Raw genomic sequence first — 19,148 nt, forward strand, 5'->3', positions numbered from 1 at the left:
ATGTGACTTGTGAGCAATGGTATCCAGAATACCTAATATCGAAAAGTTACATGTTCTAACTCTAATTAAGAGATATCTAAACTACTAGAAAACTTCTTTCAATTGACTTTGTCTTTCTATATATATACAACAATTATAGAAATGTTACTGTCAACTCTAGATTTCTACATATAGAACAATCATAATCATATCAAAGAATCTAATAAGGAGGATCCGTGAAGATATTGTTCTATACGTTGAGTAAGCACTGCACCATTAGTAAAAATATTAAGTAGTTCTATCACAGTTACAATATAATGAAAAGCTTATAATGCATCCCCATCCTCTACAGAATCAAATTTAGAGGTTACATTATCATGTTTCTAATGACAGAGATATGGGACGACATGAACTTGATTAGGTATGAACACAATGAGGCCAAGATTAAGAGGAATTATGCAAAAGGGGCGGTGCAATATAAGCTGCTTTAGTATTGAGGCTTACATGAAGGATGAAGAAACGATGAAGGGGGAATGAAGCAAATGAAAATGAAAAACTGATTGTTGAACGATAGGTCAGGCAATAGTGGTGTACTTAGAGCTGCTCAGAGGAGTTATTTTGCAATGGATGGCGAGTAATCAAGATTAAGTCTGCAATGTTCTCACGATTAATTTTATCATAATTGATTGGTTTAATATTTACCAATTGATTTCCAAAATGTTCAAAAATTTGTGCACCAAAAAAAAAACTTTTTACTTCAAGCGAAATATCTTAAAGATGTTGGGCGTATGCCCGGGTCCAAAATCTAGTATCACACTAATAATGAGTCATCTTGACTGCGACAATAGGGGTTTGCTCGTGAGTTTGGGGCGCCCTATGGCACGAGTTAAACGAGCCAAAAAGGAGTTGGGCGTTGTTGAGCCTGAGTAGCTTGGTTTGTTGACCATCTGTATGTAGAACTGAAGTACCTAGAACACGTGTCAGATGAGTTTCTCTAGACCGATCCTACCTGATAAAAAGGAAAAACCACATTTCATGTAGAAGCATGCTCCTAAACTGTTTGGGGAGTTGTTCCTAGGTTTTAGGGTTGAATTTTTTGTGTTGGTGTTCTGAATAAGGTTATGTAAGTTAAAGGTTCTCTTTATCTACAATGAGCTGGACAACCTTATTTTAGCCGGTGTATTAGAAGTTGTTCTTCATGTCAGAGTGTAGAGCGCACACACGCTCTATTCAAAGCATAATTAGAGCGTGCCCGCGCCTCGCGTCCTGTTTAGAAATCCACCACACCGTTTGTTTTTGTTCCTATTTTAGAAACTTGTAATCTCTATATAAATAATTGTAATCTCATTAGAAATTAATCAAGTAAATATTCTCTCAAAATCAATCTCTCTCTCTAATTTATCATGGTATCAACCTAACTTCGATCCTAACCCTAGCCGATCAAAGCTTCATCTCTCTCTCCATTCTTGATGACCGAATTTCACACCATCAACAATGACTCTTATCTAGGACCCTTTCTTTATGCACCATTCCGATATCCCTATGGTTGTTCTCGTCTCTCCTCTATTATCCGGTGACAATTATTCCACATGGCTGCGATCTATCTCTCGAGTGCTTCGGACAAAGAATAAATTACGTTTTGTCGATGGTTCTATCACACCTCCCACTACTTCCAAAGAACAATCCAAGTGGTCGCGATGTGATGACCTCGTTGCTTCATGGATTCTCAATTCTGTTACTCCAGATATCCATGGAAGCATCCTCTATGCCGACTCTGCATCCGAAATCTGGAAAGATCTGGGTGACCGTTTTTCACAAACTAATGCACCCAAGGTTTTTCAACTGAAGGATTCCGTCACTCTTCTCAAACAAGACAATCATCCGGTATCTGTTTATTTCACTTTGATTAAATCTTTATAGGATGAATTAAGTTCTTTGTCTACTATGTCTGCTTGTACTTGTGGTCATGCATCTATCTTTGCCAAAGAAATTGAAAATGGTCGTTCTATGAAATTCTTGCAAGGCCTTGATGCTCGTTTTCAATCCATTCGAAGTCAAATTCTCTTAATGGATCCTTTTCCTCGTATGTCCAAGATTTATTCTTTAATCCGACAGGAAGAGAAGCAACAAGAGATTCATGCACTCTCTCTCCCTTCTGCTCCAGACGCTACTGCCCTGACCAATTGGGCTTCTTCTTCGAAATCAGGCCTGTCTAAACCTCCACAGCATAACACTGGTTCGCAACAGCCTAGAGCGCTCCCGCACTTTGATATAGGTCAATCAGAGTGTGCCCGCACCCGTCCATTCTGTAATCACTGTAGCCGAGTTGGCCATCATATTGGTACATGTTATAAGCTGCACAGTTATCCCCCCAAGCCTGTTCAAGCCAATTCAGTTGATACGGACTCCCATTCTCCTGTTTTCTCCACATAACAATACAACTAACTTCTCAGTTTGCTCGATTTAGGTAGCACCAATTCATATGCAAACCTGACAAGTATTTCTCTCTCGTGTTTTTCTAAATCCTTATGGATCATCGACTTTGGTGCTACCAATCATGACTGCTCATCATTACATTTGTTTTCTCATTATCATCCTTGTTTAACACATTCTACTCTTAAACTTCCAAATGGAACATACCATTTAATTGCTCATGTTGGTAGTGTTATTCTCTCTCCTCTATTACGTCTTGACAATGTCCTGTTTGTTCCCACTTTTCATTTTAACTTGCTTTCCATTAGTGAACTAGTCAAGTCTCACCCTATCTCTGTCATGTTCACTAATGATTTTTGCCTTTTTTAGGACCAGTTATCAAAGAAGACGATTGGATTGGGACGGCTTAATGGGGGACTCTACCATCTCCAACTAGCTTCCGTTTGCTCATCCCATAACTCCACCACCAATAATTTATGGCATTATCGCTTAGGACATCTTTCTTCCACCCCTTTGCAGATTTTAGCTAAGCAATTTTCTTTTATTTCTAGTTCCAATAATGCTACTTGCACTATATGTTCGTAAGCTAAGCAAACACGTTTATCTTTTTCTCATAGTTCTATTAAAACTATTTGACCTTTTCAAATGATTCATTGTGACATTTGTGGTCCTTTTCATTTACCATCATATTCCAATGCTCATTTTTTCTTAACTATTGTCGATGATTTTAGTCGTGCTACATGAATTTATCTTATGACTGTCAAATATGAAACTGCCATGCATTAACAATCTTTTTTCGCCATGGTTCATACTCAATTCATTCTACAATACATTCACTCATATCTAGCCATAGCAACATTGTTGACCATTTTCATGAAATCCAAGTCCTTCGATCCGACATTGGATCCGAATTTATATCCCATCACATGCAACAATTTTTTTTCCAAACATGGGGTTATCCACCAACGTAGTTGCGTTGCTACTCCCCAACAAAACGTTGTTGTTGAAAAAAAACATCGCCACTTACTCAATATTGCACGTGCATTACGTTTTCAAGCTCATCTCCCGTTATCCTTCTGGGGTGAATGCATTCTCACCGTAGGCTATCTCATTAACAAAATTCCTAGTACATTGTTAAATAGCAAATCACCCCATGAGCTTTTGTTTTCAACACCTCCCACTCTTGCCCATCTTCGTGTTTTTGGTTGTTAATATTTTGTTCACAACACTTCCGATCCATTAAAAATAAGTTTGATCACCGTGGGAAACCTGGCATCTTCATTGGTTATCCTAATGCTCAGAAAAGCTATCGCATTTATGATCTATCTTCCAATAAAATTTATACTTCCCGTGACGTGATTTTCCATGAGAATGTATCTTCCCCACCCTCATATCTGCCAGTTTTCCCCTTACCCATCCCAGACAATGAAACTTTCAACATTCAATCCTCTACTGTCACTCCTGTAGATGGAGCGTGCCCGCGCCCTCCTTCATGTAACACCAGCAAACAGAGCGCGCACGCGCTCTCCCTTTTGACAATCTTCCAACTCAGTCAGCTCCATCGCATGCAATTTTGGAACTCCCTCAGCCACCACATCCCATCCTTCCTACCTCACCTTGATCTACTAGAGTGCGAAACCCCCCACCACTTCTCATCAAAGATTATCATTGCCCTATTCTCATCAAGGCACCTCCAGTCCCCCGTTCGGCCAACCTCCTCCAATCGGACTCTAAGGTAACACGGTCTTCCACTCCATATCCTATAGCTTTCTATGTTTCTGACACTAATTTTTTTACTTGTCATAAAGTTTTTTTTTGTCTAAAGTGTCTTCTTCAGTTGTTCCTACATCTTTTTCTCAAGCTATAAAAATCCCAGAATGGAGAGCTGCTATGGCTGCTGAAATTGCAGCTTTGGAATAGAATAACACATGGACTCTTGTTCCGTTATCCCCTCATCTTAAACCTATTGGTTGTAAATGGGTTTTCAAGATTAAATATCATGCAAATGGCTCTATTGAGCGTTACAAAGCTTGTCTTGTTGCCAAGGGTTACAATTAGATTGAAGGACAAAACTATCATGACACTTTTGCACCTGTTGCTAAATTAGTCACTGTTTGATTACTTCTCTCCATTGCTGCTATCAGCATTGGTCCCTTCATCAGCTGGATGTCCACAATGCCTTTCTCCAAGGTGATTTGGATGAAACTGTCTGCATGACCTTACCTCCTGGCTTCTCCAAATAGGGGGAGCACAGGATCTATCGCCTCAATAAGTCCTTATATGGACTAAAGCAGGCTTCTTGGCAATGGTTTGCCAAACTATCTACCACTCTTGTCATGGCTGGCTTCACTCAGTCTAAGTTTGATTATTCTCTGTTCACTCATATTTGTGGTTATGATTCTACATTTGTTCTTGTTTATGTGGACGACATTCTAATCACAGGCAACAATCCATCTCTCATTTAGAACTTGAAGAAATTTTTAGAGGCAAAATTTTATATCAAGGACTTGGGACGTCTTAAATATTTCTTGGGTATTGAGGTGGCTCGTTCTAAAGAAGGATTATTTCTTACACAGCGCAAATGTCTTTTGGACATTCTATCTGATTGTGGTACCACTGGTGGTAGTATTTCTGAGTTCCCTATGGAACAAAACATTAACCTCCATACCGATGATGACACATTACTTCAGGATCCTACTGTCTATCGTCACTTGATTGGGCATCTCTTATATCTCACAGTTACACGTCCGGATATCACTTATTCTGTTAATTATCTCAGCCGTTTCATACAGTCCCCACGGACTCCATATCTAGATGTTGCTCATCGTATACTCCACTACCTTAAAGGTTCGATTAACAAAGAGATTTTCTTATCCGCTAATAGTTCTTTACACATCTCTGGTTTCTGTGACTCTGATTAGGCTGGCTGCCCTGTCACTTGTCGTTCTACTAGTGGTTATTGCACTTTTCTTGGTTCTAGCCCTATATCTTGGAAAACAAAGAAACAGAGCATTGTATCCCGTTCTTCTGCTGAAGCCGAATATCATTCCGTGGCTACCCTGACATGTGAACTTCAATGGTTGAAATATCTTCTATCTGACTTAGGCATCTCTCATCCTTCTCCGATGAACATGTTCTGTAACAATCAAGCTGCCCTCCATCTCTCTCAAAATCCAATTTTTCATGAACAAACGAAGCATATCGAATTGGACTGTCATTTCTTACGCAACAAGATACAGGCCAAATTACTATCTCCTACGTTCGTTCCATCCTCAGATCAGGTGGCTGACGCCTTCACTAAACCTCTCGGCAAGGACACCTTTATGAGATTAATTCGCAAGTTGGGAGTTCTTGACATTCACTTTCCAACTTGAGGGGGAGTATTAAAAGTTGTTCTTCACGTCAGAGTGCAGAGCGCGCACGCGCTCTATTCAAGGCACAATTAGAGCAAGCCCGCGCCTCGCGTCTTGTTTAAAAATCCACCGCACCATTTGCTTTTGTTCCTATTTTAGAAACTTGTAATCTCTATATAAACAATTGTAATCTCATTATAAATTAATCAAGTAAATATTTTCTCAAAATCAATCTCTCTCTCTAATTTATCACGGTGCAACATGTATTTCCTCTATGACTTGGCCACTATAGGTCGCATGAATTGTATGTCTGCCTTTAAAGGTTGTGTTGCACCATATATTGCATGGTGGAAGCTGCTAAACTACTATTTATATACTAAAGCAGAGACCTCTAAAAGAAAATTTTCTCTCTTCTATGTGGCACTATAATATGAGATATAACATTTTCTCTCTCCTATATGGCACTCTACTATGAAAGATAGTCTTTTCTAATAACCTACAATCTCACATACATGGAACCTCTTTGGAGAGTTTGAGTGTATTTCTAATTCTTATATTTGGAGAGTTTGAGTATATTTCCAATTCTTATATATTTTATCAAATAAAAAAAATTGCTAAAAAATAGGTGATTAGTATAAGGTAATTTCCTATTACGAATCAAACATTTTTAGTGTTCCAATTCTTATATATTTGATCAAATATAAAAAAACTACTAAAAAATAGGTGATTTGTAGAAGTTAACTCTCTATTACAAATCATACATTTTTAGTGTCTATAATAAAACACAAACTTATTTCGAATATATCGTTAACGTGGCCTCAAAAACACTACATATTCTTCAGTTAATAATTTATTATAGGGTGTAAAATCAGCTTCCGACGGTTTCCCACATTCTCTAAGGATTATATGAGAATACTGAATTAGAATGCTCAAAATGTTATTCGTATAACCCTTTCATATACCTAGAATTTGCATTTGTTGTTGGTTATTAACTTCTTAAGAAGTAGACCAATATACTTCCCGAGTAAATACCCGAATACCCATCATGCACTCTCACATTTTTAACATATACATTTTTCTTCCTTTTCGTTTTTCTTTTTTAGATCTCATTCTGATTTTCAAACACATGCAAGGTACAATATGATAATACATATTGAAAGTCTAGACCTGTAAAAAGAACACCGGCTTATTATGAAGGGGTGCTTTTATTTGCACATTTGATTTATGCTTCTTTGTATGGCATTGTTTTTTTAGAAAATCTAATGATATATCTAATAATCATCCAAACAAAACCTCTCACATACATACACTTGAACACTCGATTAAGAAAATGCCAAAGTTAATTAACACGAGATCAAATGCCAAGGTGCAAACGTACTCTCACAAGTTCTTTCTCATTAATGTAGAGAACCGTGCTTCTATCGGTTTAAGAACACTATGAAAGGATCGGACGATCACCGATAGTCATATTTGGAAGATAGGTAGATGTAATGCATGGTTATTCATGTGATGTTATTTTCCTTAGATATATATTATAGCTATACCTTCTTGGCTCTATTTTTCAAGGCTTAACAGAGTCTCCAATTTTTTGTAAATTCTAATACTAATTACGAAAAAAAAAGAATTCAAAATCCTTAGATATATATTATAGTTATACCTTCACCAATCAATCTATTTTTTGGAGCACTCACAGAGAATCCAGTTTTTTCTAAACTCTATTACTAATTATGAAAAAGTAGGATATAAATAAAGAAATAATCACATCTAGAGTTTCACAGAGTCTCCAACTTTTCCTAAACAATATAGCTAATTACGAAAAAAAAAATACTAAATTGCGAAAGACATTATTTTCAACCAAAAATGATTTTCCTAAAATCCTTACATCAAAAAGAATAGTTTCCACACTAATCTCAGGTGAAGTTTAACATAACAAAGTTTCTTTCTAGAAAATGATAATGAAACTATGAAAGAACAAAAGAAAAAATGAATTGAGTTGCTTGAACATTTACTTTATGCATTTGTTAACCACACATGTGACTGGGAAAAAAGAAAAAAAAAGTAAACTAATCACAAAATAAGTAATAGTGTATACCCAAAACAATAAAATTGTATTGTATGCACTATATATATGGCCCTAACAAATAAAGTTGGATCAATTTGAGGTGTCATTCACTGTGAGATTTAGACATTTAGTCATAGTTAAGGATTTCAAAAACCATAGGCCACAATAATTACGACATATTCTAATTAAATTTATGAATTTTATAATTTCCAATTTTAGCGGAATAACCGGATTCAGTTAAAACGGACGTTGACTTAAATAAATCATATAACTATTGATTTAGTTAAAGTGGACGTTGGGCTTAAATAAATTATATACCAAACCAAATCAAACCAAAACAAATTACATGTGGAAAATTAAATTATACAAAAAATAACATCACAAAATATATAATAACAAATGAAAAAAAAAACCCCCAATAATGACAAATATTTTAAAATATATATAATACTGAAACTAATGTCAAAGATCAATTGACGAGAAGCAGAAAACTAGATGCAAATGCATCAAACTAACTTCAAATAATATTTAATGGGAAATCGGAAATTGGATGCACATGCAAACATTAAACTAACCTCAAAGAATAATTAACGGGAAATCAAAACTTGGATGCAAATACATCAAACTAACACCAAAAAATAATTGTCAGTAAATCAAAAATTGGATGCAAATGCATTGAACTAACCCTCAAAGATTAAATTAACGGGAAATCGGAAACTTGATGCAACTGTATTGAACTAACCTAAAAAAAATAACTATAAATTGGAAACATGATGCAAATGCCTGAAACTAATCTTTAAAAATAATTAACGGAAATCGAAAACTGGATGCAACTACACTGAACTAATTTCAAAAAATAAATTAGATGCAAATGCACTAAACTAACCTCAAAAAATAATTAATGAAAAATCGAAAACTGGATGCAAATTCATTAAACTAACCTCAAACAATAATTAACGGGAAATCAGAAACTAGATGCAAATGCAACCTCATCGAATAATAAACGAGAAATCAGAAACTGGATGCAAATGTATTAAACTAATCTCATAAAATGATTAACGGAAAATTGGAAACTGGATGCAAATGCATTGAACTGAGCTCGAAGAATAATTAGTAGGAAATTGGAAATTAGATGCAAATGCATTAAACTGATTGCAAATAATAATTAACAAGAAATCGGAAACTGGATGCAACTGCATTTAATTAACCTTAAAAAATAAATAACATAAAATCAGAAATTGGATGCAAATGCATTGAACTAACCTCAAAATATAGTTGTGTTATATATTGTGGGAATGTCCCGATAAATATAGTTTTGCATTTAAAACGGTGTTTATCTTATCTTTTTTCGTATAATTGGGGACACCTTGCTATTCAAGTAGCTTCAATATGAACTTCGTCTTATTAGACAATCTCACAAAACTTCAATCAAACTTCTATTATTAAACAACAAATGAAGTTGAAGGGTTTTATCAATGGCGAGTTTTTTTTAATAGAGAGTACGTGGGGTTTTCATGTTATAAGAAATTTGGATGAGTGATCAATATAATATTTGTATATAATTGTTATGCATATATTTTTCAGAATAATTAATATGACAGGACCCGTTCGTAGATAATCTTTGAAGATCCCACATAGTGAGTCAGGTATATAATTTAAAGAATAATTAACGGGAAATTGAGAACTGAATAATCTTTGATGATCCCATATAGTATATCAAACATGATTTATTTTTATGTCATGTTTGCAAGGACACTACAGATAGATAGGTATAAAGTTGGTATTACACACCACATTGGATAATTAAAAGGAAATCGAAAACTAGATTCAAATACATTGAACTGAGCTCAAAGAGTAATTAATAGGAAATCAGAAACTTTATGCAAATGCAATAAACTAAACTCAAAAAGTAATTAACTAGAAATTGGAAATTAGATGCAACTGCATTAAACTAACGTCAGAGAATAACTAATGGGAAATTAGAAATTGGATGCAAATTCTTGAAAAATATTTAACGGGAAATCGGAAATGGTATGCAAAAATGCATCAAACAAACCTCAAATAATAATTAACGGTGAATCAGAAACTGGATGCAAATGCATTGAACTAACCTCAAAATATAATTAATAGGAAATAAAAAACCAAATGCAACTGCATTGAACTAACTTCATAGAATAATTGACGGGAAATCAGAAACTATATGCAAATGCATTGAAATAATCTCAAAAAATAGTTAATGGGAAATCAGAAACCGGATGAAATTGCATCGAACTAACCTCAAAGCATAAATAATCAGAAGTCATAAACTAGATGCAGATGTCTTGAACTAACCTCAAAGAGTTATTAATGAGAAATCGGAAGCTGGATGCAAATGCAATGAACTAATCTAAAAACTAATTAACGAATATAGAAACATAAAAAATGGATGCAAATGCACTAAACTAACCTCAATGAATAATTAACGGGATATCATAAATTTGATGCAACTGTATTGAACAAACCTAAAAAAAAATTAATGGAAAATCGAAAACTTGTTGCAAATGCATTAAACAACTAACCTCAAATAACAATTAACGGGAAATCAAAAATTGGATGCAACTGCATTGAACTAATCTCAAAAAATAATTAATGGAAAATCGGAAACTGGATGCAACTGTATTAAACTAAAATCATATATTAACTAACAAGCCGGGAAATCAGAAATTGGATGCAATATCATTGATGAATATTTAACGGAAAATCAGAAACTGGATGCAAATGCATTGAAATAATCTCAAAGAATAGCTAACTAGAAATCGGAAACCAGATGTAACTACATCGAACTACCCTCAAAGCATAAATAACCGGAAATTTGAAGCTAGATGCGAACTAACTTCGAAAAATAATTAACGGAAAATCAGAAATTGGATGCAGATATATTAAACTAACCTCAAAGAATAATTAACGGGATATTGGAACCTTAATACAAATGCAATTAACTAATCTCAAAGAGTAATTAACGAAACATTTAAAACTAGATGGAACTACACTGAATTAACCTTAATGAATAACTAACGGAAAATCATAAACTTGGTGCAACTGCACTGAACTAACCTCAAATAATAATTAACGGAAAATCAGAAACTTGATACAACTACATTGAATTAACCTCAAAGAATAATTAATAGGAAATCGGAAACTAGATCCAACTACATTGAACTAGCCTCAAAAAATAATTATCGTAAAATCGGAAACTTGATGCAAATACATTAAACTAACCTCGAAACATAGTTGTATTATATATAGGGAGAATATAATATCTCAACAAGTATAGTTTTGCATTTTAAGTAGTGTTTATTATAATTATTTTATTATGATTGGGAATGCCTTGCTATTTAAGTAGTTTCAATATCATTTTCGCCACATTGGGCATTCTCACAAAATTTCAATCAAACTTCTATTATTAAACAGAACAACAAAAATAAATCGATGAGTTTTACCAAAGTTTGGTACTTTCTTTTGATGGAAAGTGGTGCAAGAAATTTTGAACAAGTGATTAATATAATTTCCATATTTTATAGCTATGAATAGTTACTAATATTTTTTAGAATAATTTAATATAACGGTACCCGTTCGTAGGATGGGTTCGAAAGCTAGTTCTATTCAATGTATATAGAGCAAAACTTTGTGGTACTATTTCTTCATCTGAACTTTGTTTTGCAATGTGCTTGCAGAAACATTGAGAATAGATAAATCTACTATAAACATTGAACTGAATATATACAACCCTCTTACATTTCATTTCAGCTCCTGGAACAGAAATTAGAGCTGACTCTTATAACAAATACAAGATACGGTGAGTGAAATCACTTCATTCAGGAGTGATGATTAAATTAACTGATTGAGGCGGCTATATTTGGTTTCCTAAGTTTTGTTCTTTTTTCCCCCAAATACAGGAAGATGGGATAGTTCTAAAAATAAATTTTCAAAATTTGTGCTCATTCCGAGTGTAGGAAGATGTGATAGTGCTAAAAGATATGAGTCAGGATGTTTATAGAATGTTCATATCATGGAGTAGGATCATGCCAAGTATGTTTCACCTCTCTAACTTCATAAATGGGTGTGGATGCTTATAAAATGTCCATATCATCATGGAGTAGGATCTTGCCAAGTTATATAATAATATGATGTCCTATATGAGCTACTTTGGTATTGCATAAGAAAACTGTTATTGAATTTGCATTGTGATGAGCATTTCAAAGCTATGGAACTACAGTTGAACTTGCAATAGCTCAACAACTTTTATTCGATACGCAACAAAATTTGGTTGCAAAGAGAGCCACCTAAACATTTTTTGGTTGTAGGAATTTTAATAATTTTGGAGTAAAATATATCGAAGCTTAAAAATTCTTACGAGTGTTCCACTGATAATTAATGGATGATAATTCTTTGGTCCAAAAGAGTGAAGAGTGTTTGTGTGAATTATTGTTATACTTATTTTTGTGGCACTTTATTGATACCATCAAACTTAACCCTTTCAACGTTAATGCAATATTGGAAGAACTTTGTTGTACTATTTCTTCATCTGAACTTTGTTTTGCAATGTGCTTGCAGAAACATTGAGAATAGATAAATCTATTATAAGAAATAAGGAAAAAGGTGGAATAAGATGGAATATTTGACCATTTTATTGTAAGTTCAAGATGTGTGATATAAGCTTTAAGTTTGGAAAGGGAATGTTATTCGAAAGGCACACTCTTCTTCCATCCATTTGATTATTAGGTTGTTCAAATTTGAAAATTAATGGCCATTACTCATTTTACCCACCCAATCTTACGTTAACACTTTGACATGTTCACATTGACGAAAGACATAGAACGACATAATCTTCTATGTTATTCATGTTGGAATTGAATAAGTATATTATGCATGTATACAAACAATCACCTAGAAAAAGAGAAAATACTTAGGGGAGTATTCTAAGTAGGTGAACACATTTTCTTGAAAGAGATTTTTTTTTGTATTCATCAATTCATCGTAGAACACGTTCATGTGATAAATCTTTTCAAGTGGGAGTAGTGTATTCTTTGAGGATATGAAAACAATCAATCTGTTTTAGTGATTTGATAAATATTTTAGTGATTTGTATACATTAGTACGTAAGCCGAGCAGTGATAATTTACCGCTAAATCAACATAAATCTAAGAAAACTATTATACAAGCTAAATCGAGTTTAAGATAATTGTATTTGAAAATTACGGATTAATATCCTAAACCACGAAGTGAAGAGGCTATCTCAATTTGATCCCTTAGTTTCCAAGTACTTATGCACCATAATCGCTGCTCATTAATGTAATGTATTTCGGTTTATTTTCAATAAAAATATATTCTGATTCGAAAATTTGCTACTAAATCACCCTAAATCTAAGAAAACTATTATACAAGCTAGATCGAGTTTAAGATAATTCCATTTGAAAATTACATATTAATATCCTAAACCACAAAGTGAAGAGTATATCTTAATTTTATCCCTTAGTTTCTAAGTACTTATGTATCATAATCTCTGCTCATTAACGTATTTCAGTTTATTATCAATAAAAATATATTCTTATTTGAAAATTTGCCACTAAATCACCATAAATCTAAGAAAACTATTATACAAGTTAGATCGAGTTTAAAATAATTCTATTTGAAAATTACAGATCAATATCCTAAACCACAAAGTGAAGAGGTTATCTCAATTTGATCCCTTAGTTTCCAAGTACTTATGCACCATAATCGTTGCTCATTAACGTATTACGGTTTATTTTTAATAAAAATATATTCTGATTCGAAAATTTGTGTGAGACATTTTGTAAAGCCTTTTCAGCACACAAAACATTTAATAGATCCTGGGTGTATGCCTGGGTCTACGCCCGGTTCAAAATCTAGTGCTCTCTAAAGAGAATTTTGTGTTCCCGATAATTCTTTCTATCAGTAGTATTGACGCAATCAGTTGTGCCTTTTTAATAAGCTTTTAAGAGTTCTAAGCCAGGTAGAGCTTATCCTCCATTGTCTTCAATTCAGGTCAGCATAACTCTAATTGCTACTGGATTCAAACGCCAAGATGAAACTGATGGGAGGCCACTCTAGGTTTTCTTTTCCCTCCATTTCCCATCTTTATTATATCTTAATTCCCTGTTCGCAAGTATCTGAGTTTTTGCTTGCAATGCAGGCAAGCCAGTTGGCACATGGAGATCACCTAGGAATCAACAGATGCCCGTCTTATTCTTTTACCGAGGGTGTATCTGTGGAGATCCTAGAGTTCCTTAAGAAGAAGGGAGATCACGCTTTGCTAGAGCTTGACATAAATTTATTTGTAATCCATGAACGTAGCGAACTCTTGAGGTCGGTTTCGAAAGCCCCCTAAAATCCATTTCATTGGTGTCTGTCTGTACCCCACCCCCACCCCCACCCCAAACCAAAAAAAAAAACAAAACCCATGGACTAAACCCTCCAGAATCCTCCCTCCACATTTTCTCTCTCACCTTATCTCACTTATCCTCTCTAATTTCTCATCTCCTGCCCACGAAAAATATTGGGTTCCAATATCTCTATTCCCGCCCATCGAATCTTCTTTGGAGAGACGTCGATCTTTCCTGTTTTGATTTCATTGAAGAAAAAAACTGTTAGCCCAAGTCAATTTATTCAGTTAGTTGTGACTCGGAGTCAAGGCTCCATTACTTCCATTACGTTTCCCCTTGATGCTTCTGGTGATGATCTCCTTGTAGTTGCAGAAAGATACTTTTCACTTTTATTTATTTATTTTTAATTTGGAGAGGTACGAGTTGAAATATGTGACACTCCATGATCCCGATCCCTATGTTACAATCACAAACTATTGGATATTGTTTGAATATTTAAAAGAAGTCATTCGTAGTTATGCTTTACTAAGATGCACTCTCCAAGTCTCTAACTAAATCACTATTACACTAACGCACGCTCTAGTAAACAAGAATGAAATGTCCAAAACTAGCTAGATACAATATCAAACTATCAACTACTGCTAATTGTCTAATTGTCTAATAGAGAAAGTTTTATTGCATACATGCTAGCTCTGTAGGTCACAAAACAACACTCTTTCCTTCTTGAGGGCTGATGCCAATTGTATTTACTAGTATATACTGCATTGCAGTGGGGCGTGAGCGTAGTAAAACACAGTCGGTTTCTACACGAAAAAGTACACAAATAAACACCCAACCAAACATATTTCAACAAACACAAATCCAACGATGAAACCAATGAAAATTGAAAGCTCAACATAACTCAACAACCCCAACACAATGCCCCACTTAGTCTGTGCTTTACAAATTGACCTAGAACAGAATATATTTGAATTAAAATTGCAGAAATACAACCAGATACCAAGCACATAGACGTCTTTATATACGAGATTACGAGATAACAAGAAGTCAATGCCTTTTTTAATTTGACAGAATGAGTCCAAATTATGGCAAACAAATTCCACAACTTATATAGTTTTTTCCTTTTGTTCAATGGTTAAACAAATTAACAAAAATAATTATAAAATATACTAAAAGTCACTTCCAGAGTTCTAGTATCAGATGAAACTAGTTCTTAAAGATGAAACAAACAAGATGTTGGAACAACAGCTGAACAGAGAAGAAACTTATTGGTTTTCAAGGGCAAAAACTAAATGGAACAAGGAAGGGGAGAGGTGCACAGGCTATTTCCATCGGATTGCTAATGCTCATTTTCATAGCAATTCGATTACAAAATTAAAAATTGATGGCCAGTGGGTTAAAGATCAGGTGGTAATGAAAAAACACATTGTTGATTATTATTCCAGCCTATACAAAGAGGAATGTTTGGACAGACCTACTTTTGATGGGCTAGAGTTACCGTGTATAGAGGAGGAACTAGCAGTATGGATGGAGAGGAACTTTGAGGAAGATGAAGTCAAAAGGGCTCTCGACTCTTTAGCAGGTGAAAAATCTCCTGGACCAGATGGATTTGCAATGATAGTGTACCAAAATTGCAGGCACTTTATGAAAGATTCTATCATGGAGGTGGTACGTGAACTGCAGGAAAACTCATTTATTAACGGGAGATTCAATTCTACTTTTATCACATTGGTTCCGAAAGTGGATGGGGCAGCTACAGTGGCGGAATACAGACCTATCAGCTTATTGGGTGGAGTGTATAAGATCATAGCTAAAGTATTAACACTTTAAAGGGATGACAAATTCAAGATGAGGTTTTGATAGCAAATGAACTTATTGATGCCCGTCGAAGGAATGGTGATCCTGGACTGATTTGTAAGATTGATTTTACGAAAGCATTCGATAGTGTAAGCTGGTCCTTCATTGACTATTTGCTGGGTAGATATGGTTTTGGAATTAAATGGAGACGGTGGATCAAAGCATGTTTATCTACAACACATTTTTCAGTCCTGGTCAATGGCAGCCCAGAAGGATTCTTCACTAGCACAAAGGGCCTGCGACAGGGAGATCCTCTATCCCCATTGTTGTTCGTGCTTGTTGCGGAGTCACTAACAAGGATGGTATTCAAAGCTCAAGACAATGGTATGATTAGTGGGTTCAGAGCTTCAGCTACAAGTCCAGGTATTCCCATACTCCAATACGCAGACGTTACTATCTTCTTTTTTGATGCTAGAGAAGACTAAGTGCTCAATTTAAAGGCTATCCTTATGTGGTTTGACCCGGTCTCAGGGTGGGTTGCATGTTAATCTGAGTAAGACTAACCTATATGGAGTGAATGACATCCCCAATTTAGATGCATTGGCCATGGTTTTGGGTTGTAGAACTGGTTCATTACCATCATCATATCTTGGGTTACCGTTAGCTGTTGGGTATAAGGCCAAAAGTATGTGGAACCCAGTCATTGAAAGATGCACAAAAAGATTAGCTATTTGGAAGCGCAAATATTTGTCAAAAGGAGGTAGGATTATCCTTATCAAGTCCACACTTGCTAGTATGCCCATCTACTTTCTTTCTTTACTCATTATTCCAGTATCGGTGGCTGAATTACTTGAAAAAATGATGAGAGACTTTCTTTGGGGTACGACAAATGAAGTGCAACGTTATAATTTGATATCTTGGGAAAGAGTATGCCTTCCAAAACAGTATGGTGGACTTGGTTTTAGACGTATTCGAGATGTGAATGCCTCTTTGCTTTCTAAGTGGATTTGGCGTTTCGGTAGTGAAGAAGAGGGTTTGTGGAAAGATGTGATCAGGGATAAATATGGAGTTGTCAGAACAGGATGGGTCACTAAAAAAGTCGGCCACTCACGTGGATGCAGTCTTTGGAAAGGAATCATGAACCATAAAGACATGGTGGAGAGAGAGTTAAGTTTCAAGCTTGGAAACGGAGAAAGAATTATGTTCTGGGACGATAAGTGGTGCTCGCAAATGCCTCTAAAAGAACGTTTCAAAGATTTGTATGTCATTTCTAGTAACAAGTCTGGGACTGTTCAGCGGCATGTTATATGGGATAATGGTGTACAGTCGTGGGATCTGAAATTTAGAAGGAATTTGTTTGATAGAGAGCTACTACAGATCTGTGAGTTTCTGGATTTGCTTGCTACTCAAAGGGTCAATGAAGATCATGACAAATGGAAGTGGTTAGGGAAGGTGCAACCGTTTACTTCGAAGTTAATGTATGAGCTGATCGAGGAAAAGAGGATACAAGCTTTGCAATTGGGAGGCCTTAATTTTCCATATAGCAAAGTTTGGAATAATAGAGTGCCAACCAAAGTCTCATTCTTTGTTTGGGCTTTATGCTGGGGGAGGACCTTGACGTGCGATAATCTTCGAAAGAGAGGCAAAATCCTAGTTAACAGGTGTGTCATATGTACTAAAGAGGAGGAAACCATTTAGTACTTGTTCATGGATTGTGAAATTACACAAATAATATGGGATTATTTCATGCATTCTCTTAAGTGTCGTGGTGACGCATCATAAGGTCTGATGGGGCAGCTCAACTGCAAGCTAGATGGTAGAATCTCCACTATCAATCGGATATTGGCAAAGGTTATATATAGCTCACGCAGTTACATGGTCCATATGGTTGGAGTGCAATCGTCGAACTTTCGATGATGAGTCTAGGGATGCCCAACAACTTATTGTCAAATGTAAAACTCTTATGTGGGCATGGGTGTCTTTCTTACCTAGTGTTAGAGGTTTGAAATTGGAAGACCTCATTTTTAGATGGGAGTCTGTGATTGAGAGGTAACATTTATATGTACTTCTAGTAGTGTGAATCTCTCACACTACATCTTTATTATTATTAATATAAAATATTGTTTTGTTGATAAAAAAAAAGTATCAGAGATGAGACAACCCAGTTCTAGTTAATTCACTACTCTACCTTAAACCATCTGAGAACAGAAACCCCTGTTCAACCTTTTAACCCAATATACTACTGGTTACAAGTCTTATATATCAGCAGAGAAGTTCATGAAAAAAAAGGACTTGTTTTCATAAAGTTCCAAAGGACAAAAACCAAGTCTAACTCCACGTTCAACACCAAGTACAAAATGCTTAATAAATATGACACTAAAGAATAAAAGGAAAGTTCCACTAATTACATCCAAGAAGAGAAAGTAATTACTTACCCACAGCAAAGTCGACCAATCAAGATTGATGACTTATGAATAAAGAATTTTGAGCCTCAATTGATTGATGCCTGAGTCCTGATTCGTGAAGTTTCTTAATAATCTGTGAGCGAATCCAAGAGAGAGAAATATAATAATCCGAGAGCGAGAAATATCTAAAGAAAATATAGTATGTGTCGTTTAAAAGATTTATGGGCGTTTTTTCAAGATAGATTGTGAGAACAAGTTTGATGGAGGAGAGATTGGGAGATTGGAGGTGAAGATAGGGGAAAATGAGAAAATAGTGGGGGGGGGGGGTGTCGGCCCACACAAAAGAAGAGTTATTTGGGGGTACGGTCAGACAAAGAAGAGGGTGACACGAAGCAAGTGGTGTTTTGGGTGACTTTAGAAAAGTGACCTCAAGAGTTCGCTACGCTCACGGATTACGAATAAACAGAATGCCAATCGTATTTAGTACTTCTACCCAAAAACAAATGTATATATGGAACTTGGAAATAACTAACTTATGAAACTTGCTGAGTTTTATTCTTGTACCATTGTGTTATGCACTTTCCAGGTGCCCTGGTCTCAAGCATTTCGATATAAAAAATCCGTCATCATCTAGATAATAGCTACACTTTCTTAGTTAATCTAGACCATAGATAAAAAGTGTTCATTGCATGATGTATGTGTGTTCTGTTAGGCTCTGTTCACTTCTTCTGATTTA

General features: G+C 35.2%; 1 protein-coding gene across 1 annotated transcript; it reads left to right on the top strand.

Annotated features, from left to right (window-relative positions):
- Positions 1-1,521: 1,521 nt before the first annotated feature.
- Positions 1,522-2,412, top strand: LOC147494466 (uncharacterized). Its single transcript, XM_086568149.1, has 2 exons — positions 1,522-1,812; positions 1,900-2,412. The coding sequence occupies exons 1-2, from the start codon at positions 1,522-1,524 to the stop codon at positions 2,410-2,412; spliced, it is 804 nt and encodes a 267-aa protein (XP_086424275.1).
- Positions 2,413-19,148: the final 16,736 nt, after the last annotated feature.

This window comes from Coptis chinensis, chromosome 6 (genome assembly GCF_015680905.1).
Source record: "Coptis chinensis isolate HL-2020 chromosome 6, ASM1568090v1, whole genome shotgun sequence".
NCBI classification, from domain to species: Eukaryota; Viridiplantae; Streptophyta; class Magnoliopsida; order Ranunculales; family Ranunculaceae; genus Coptis; species Coptis chinensis.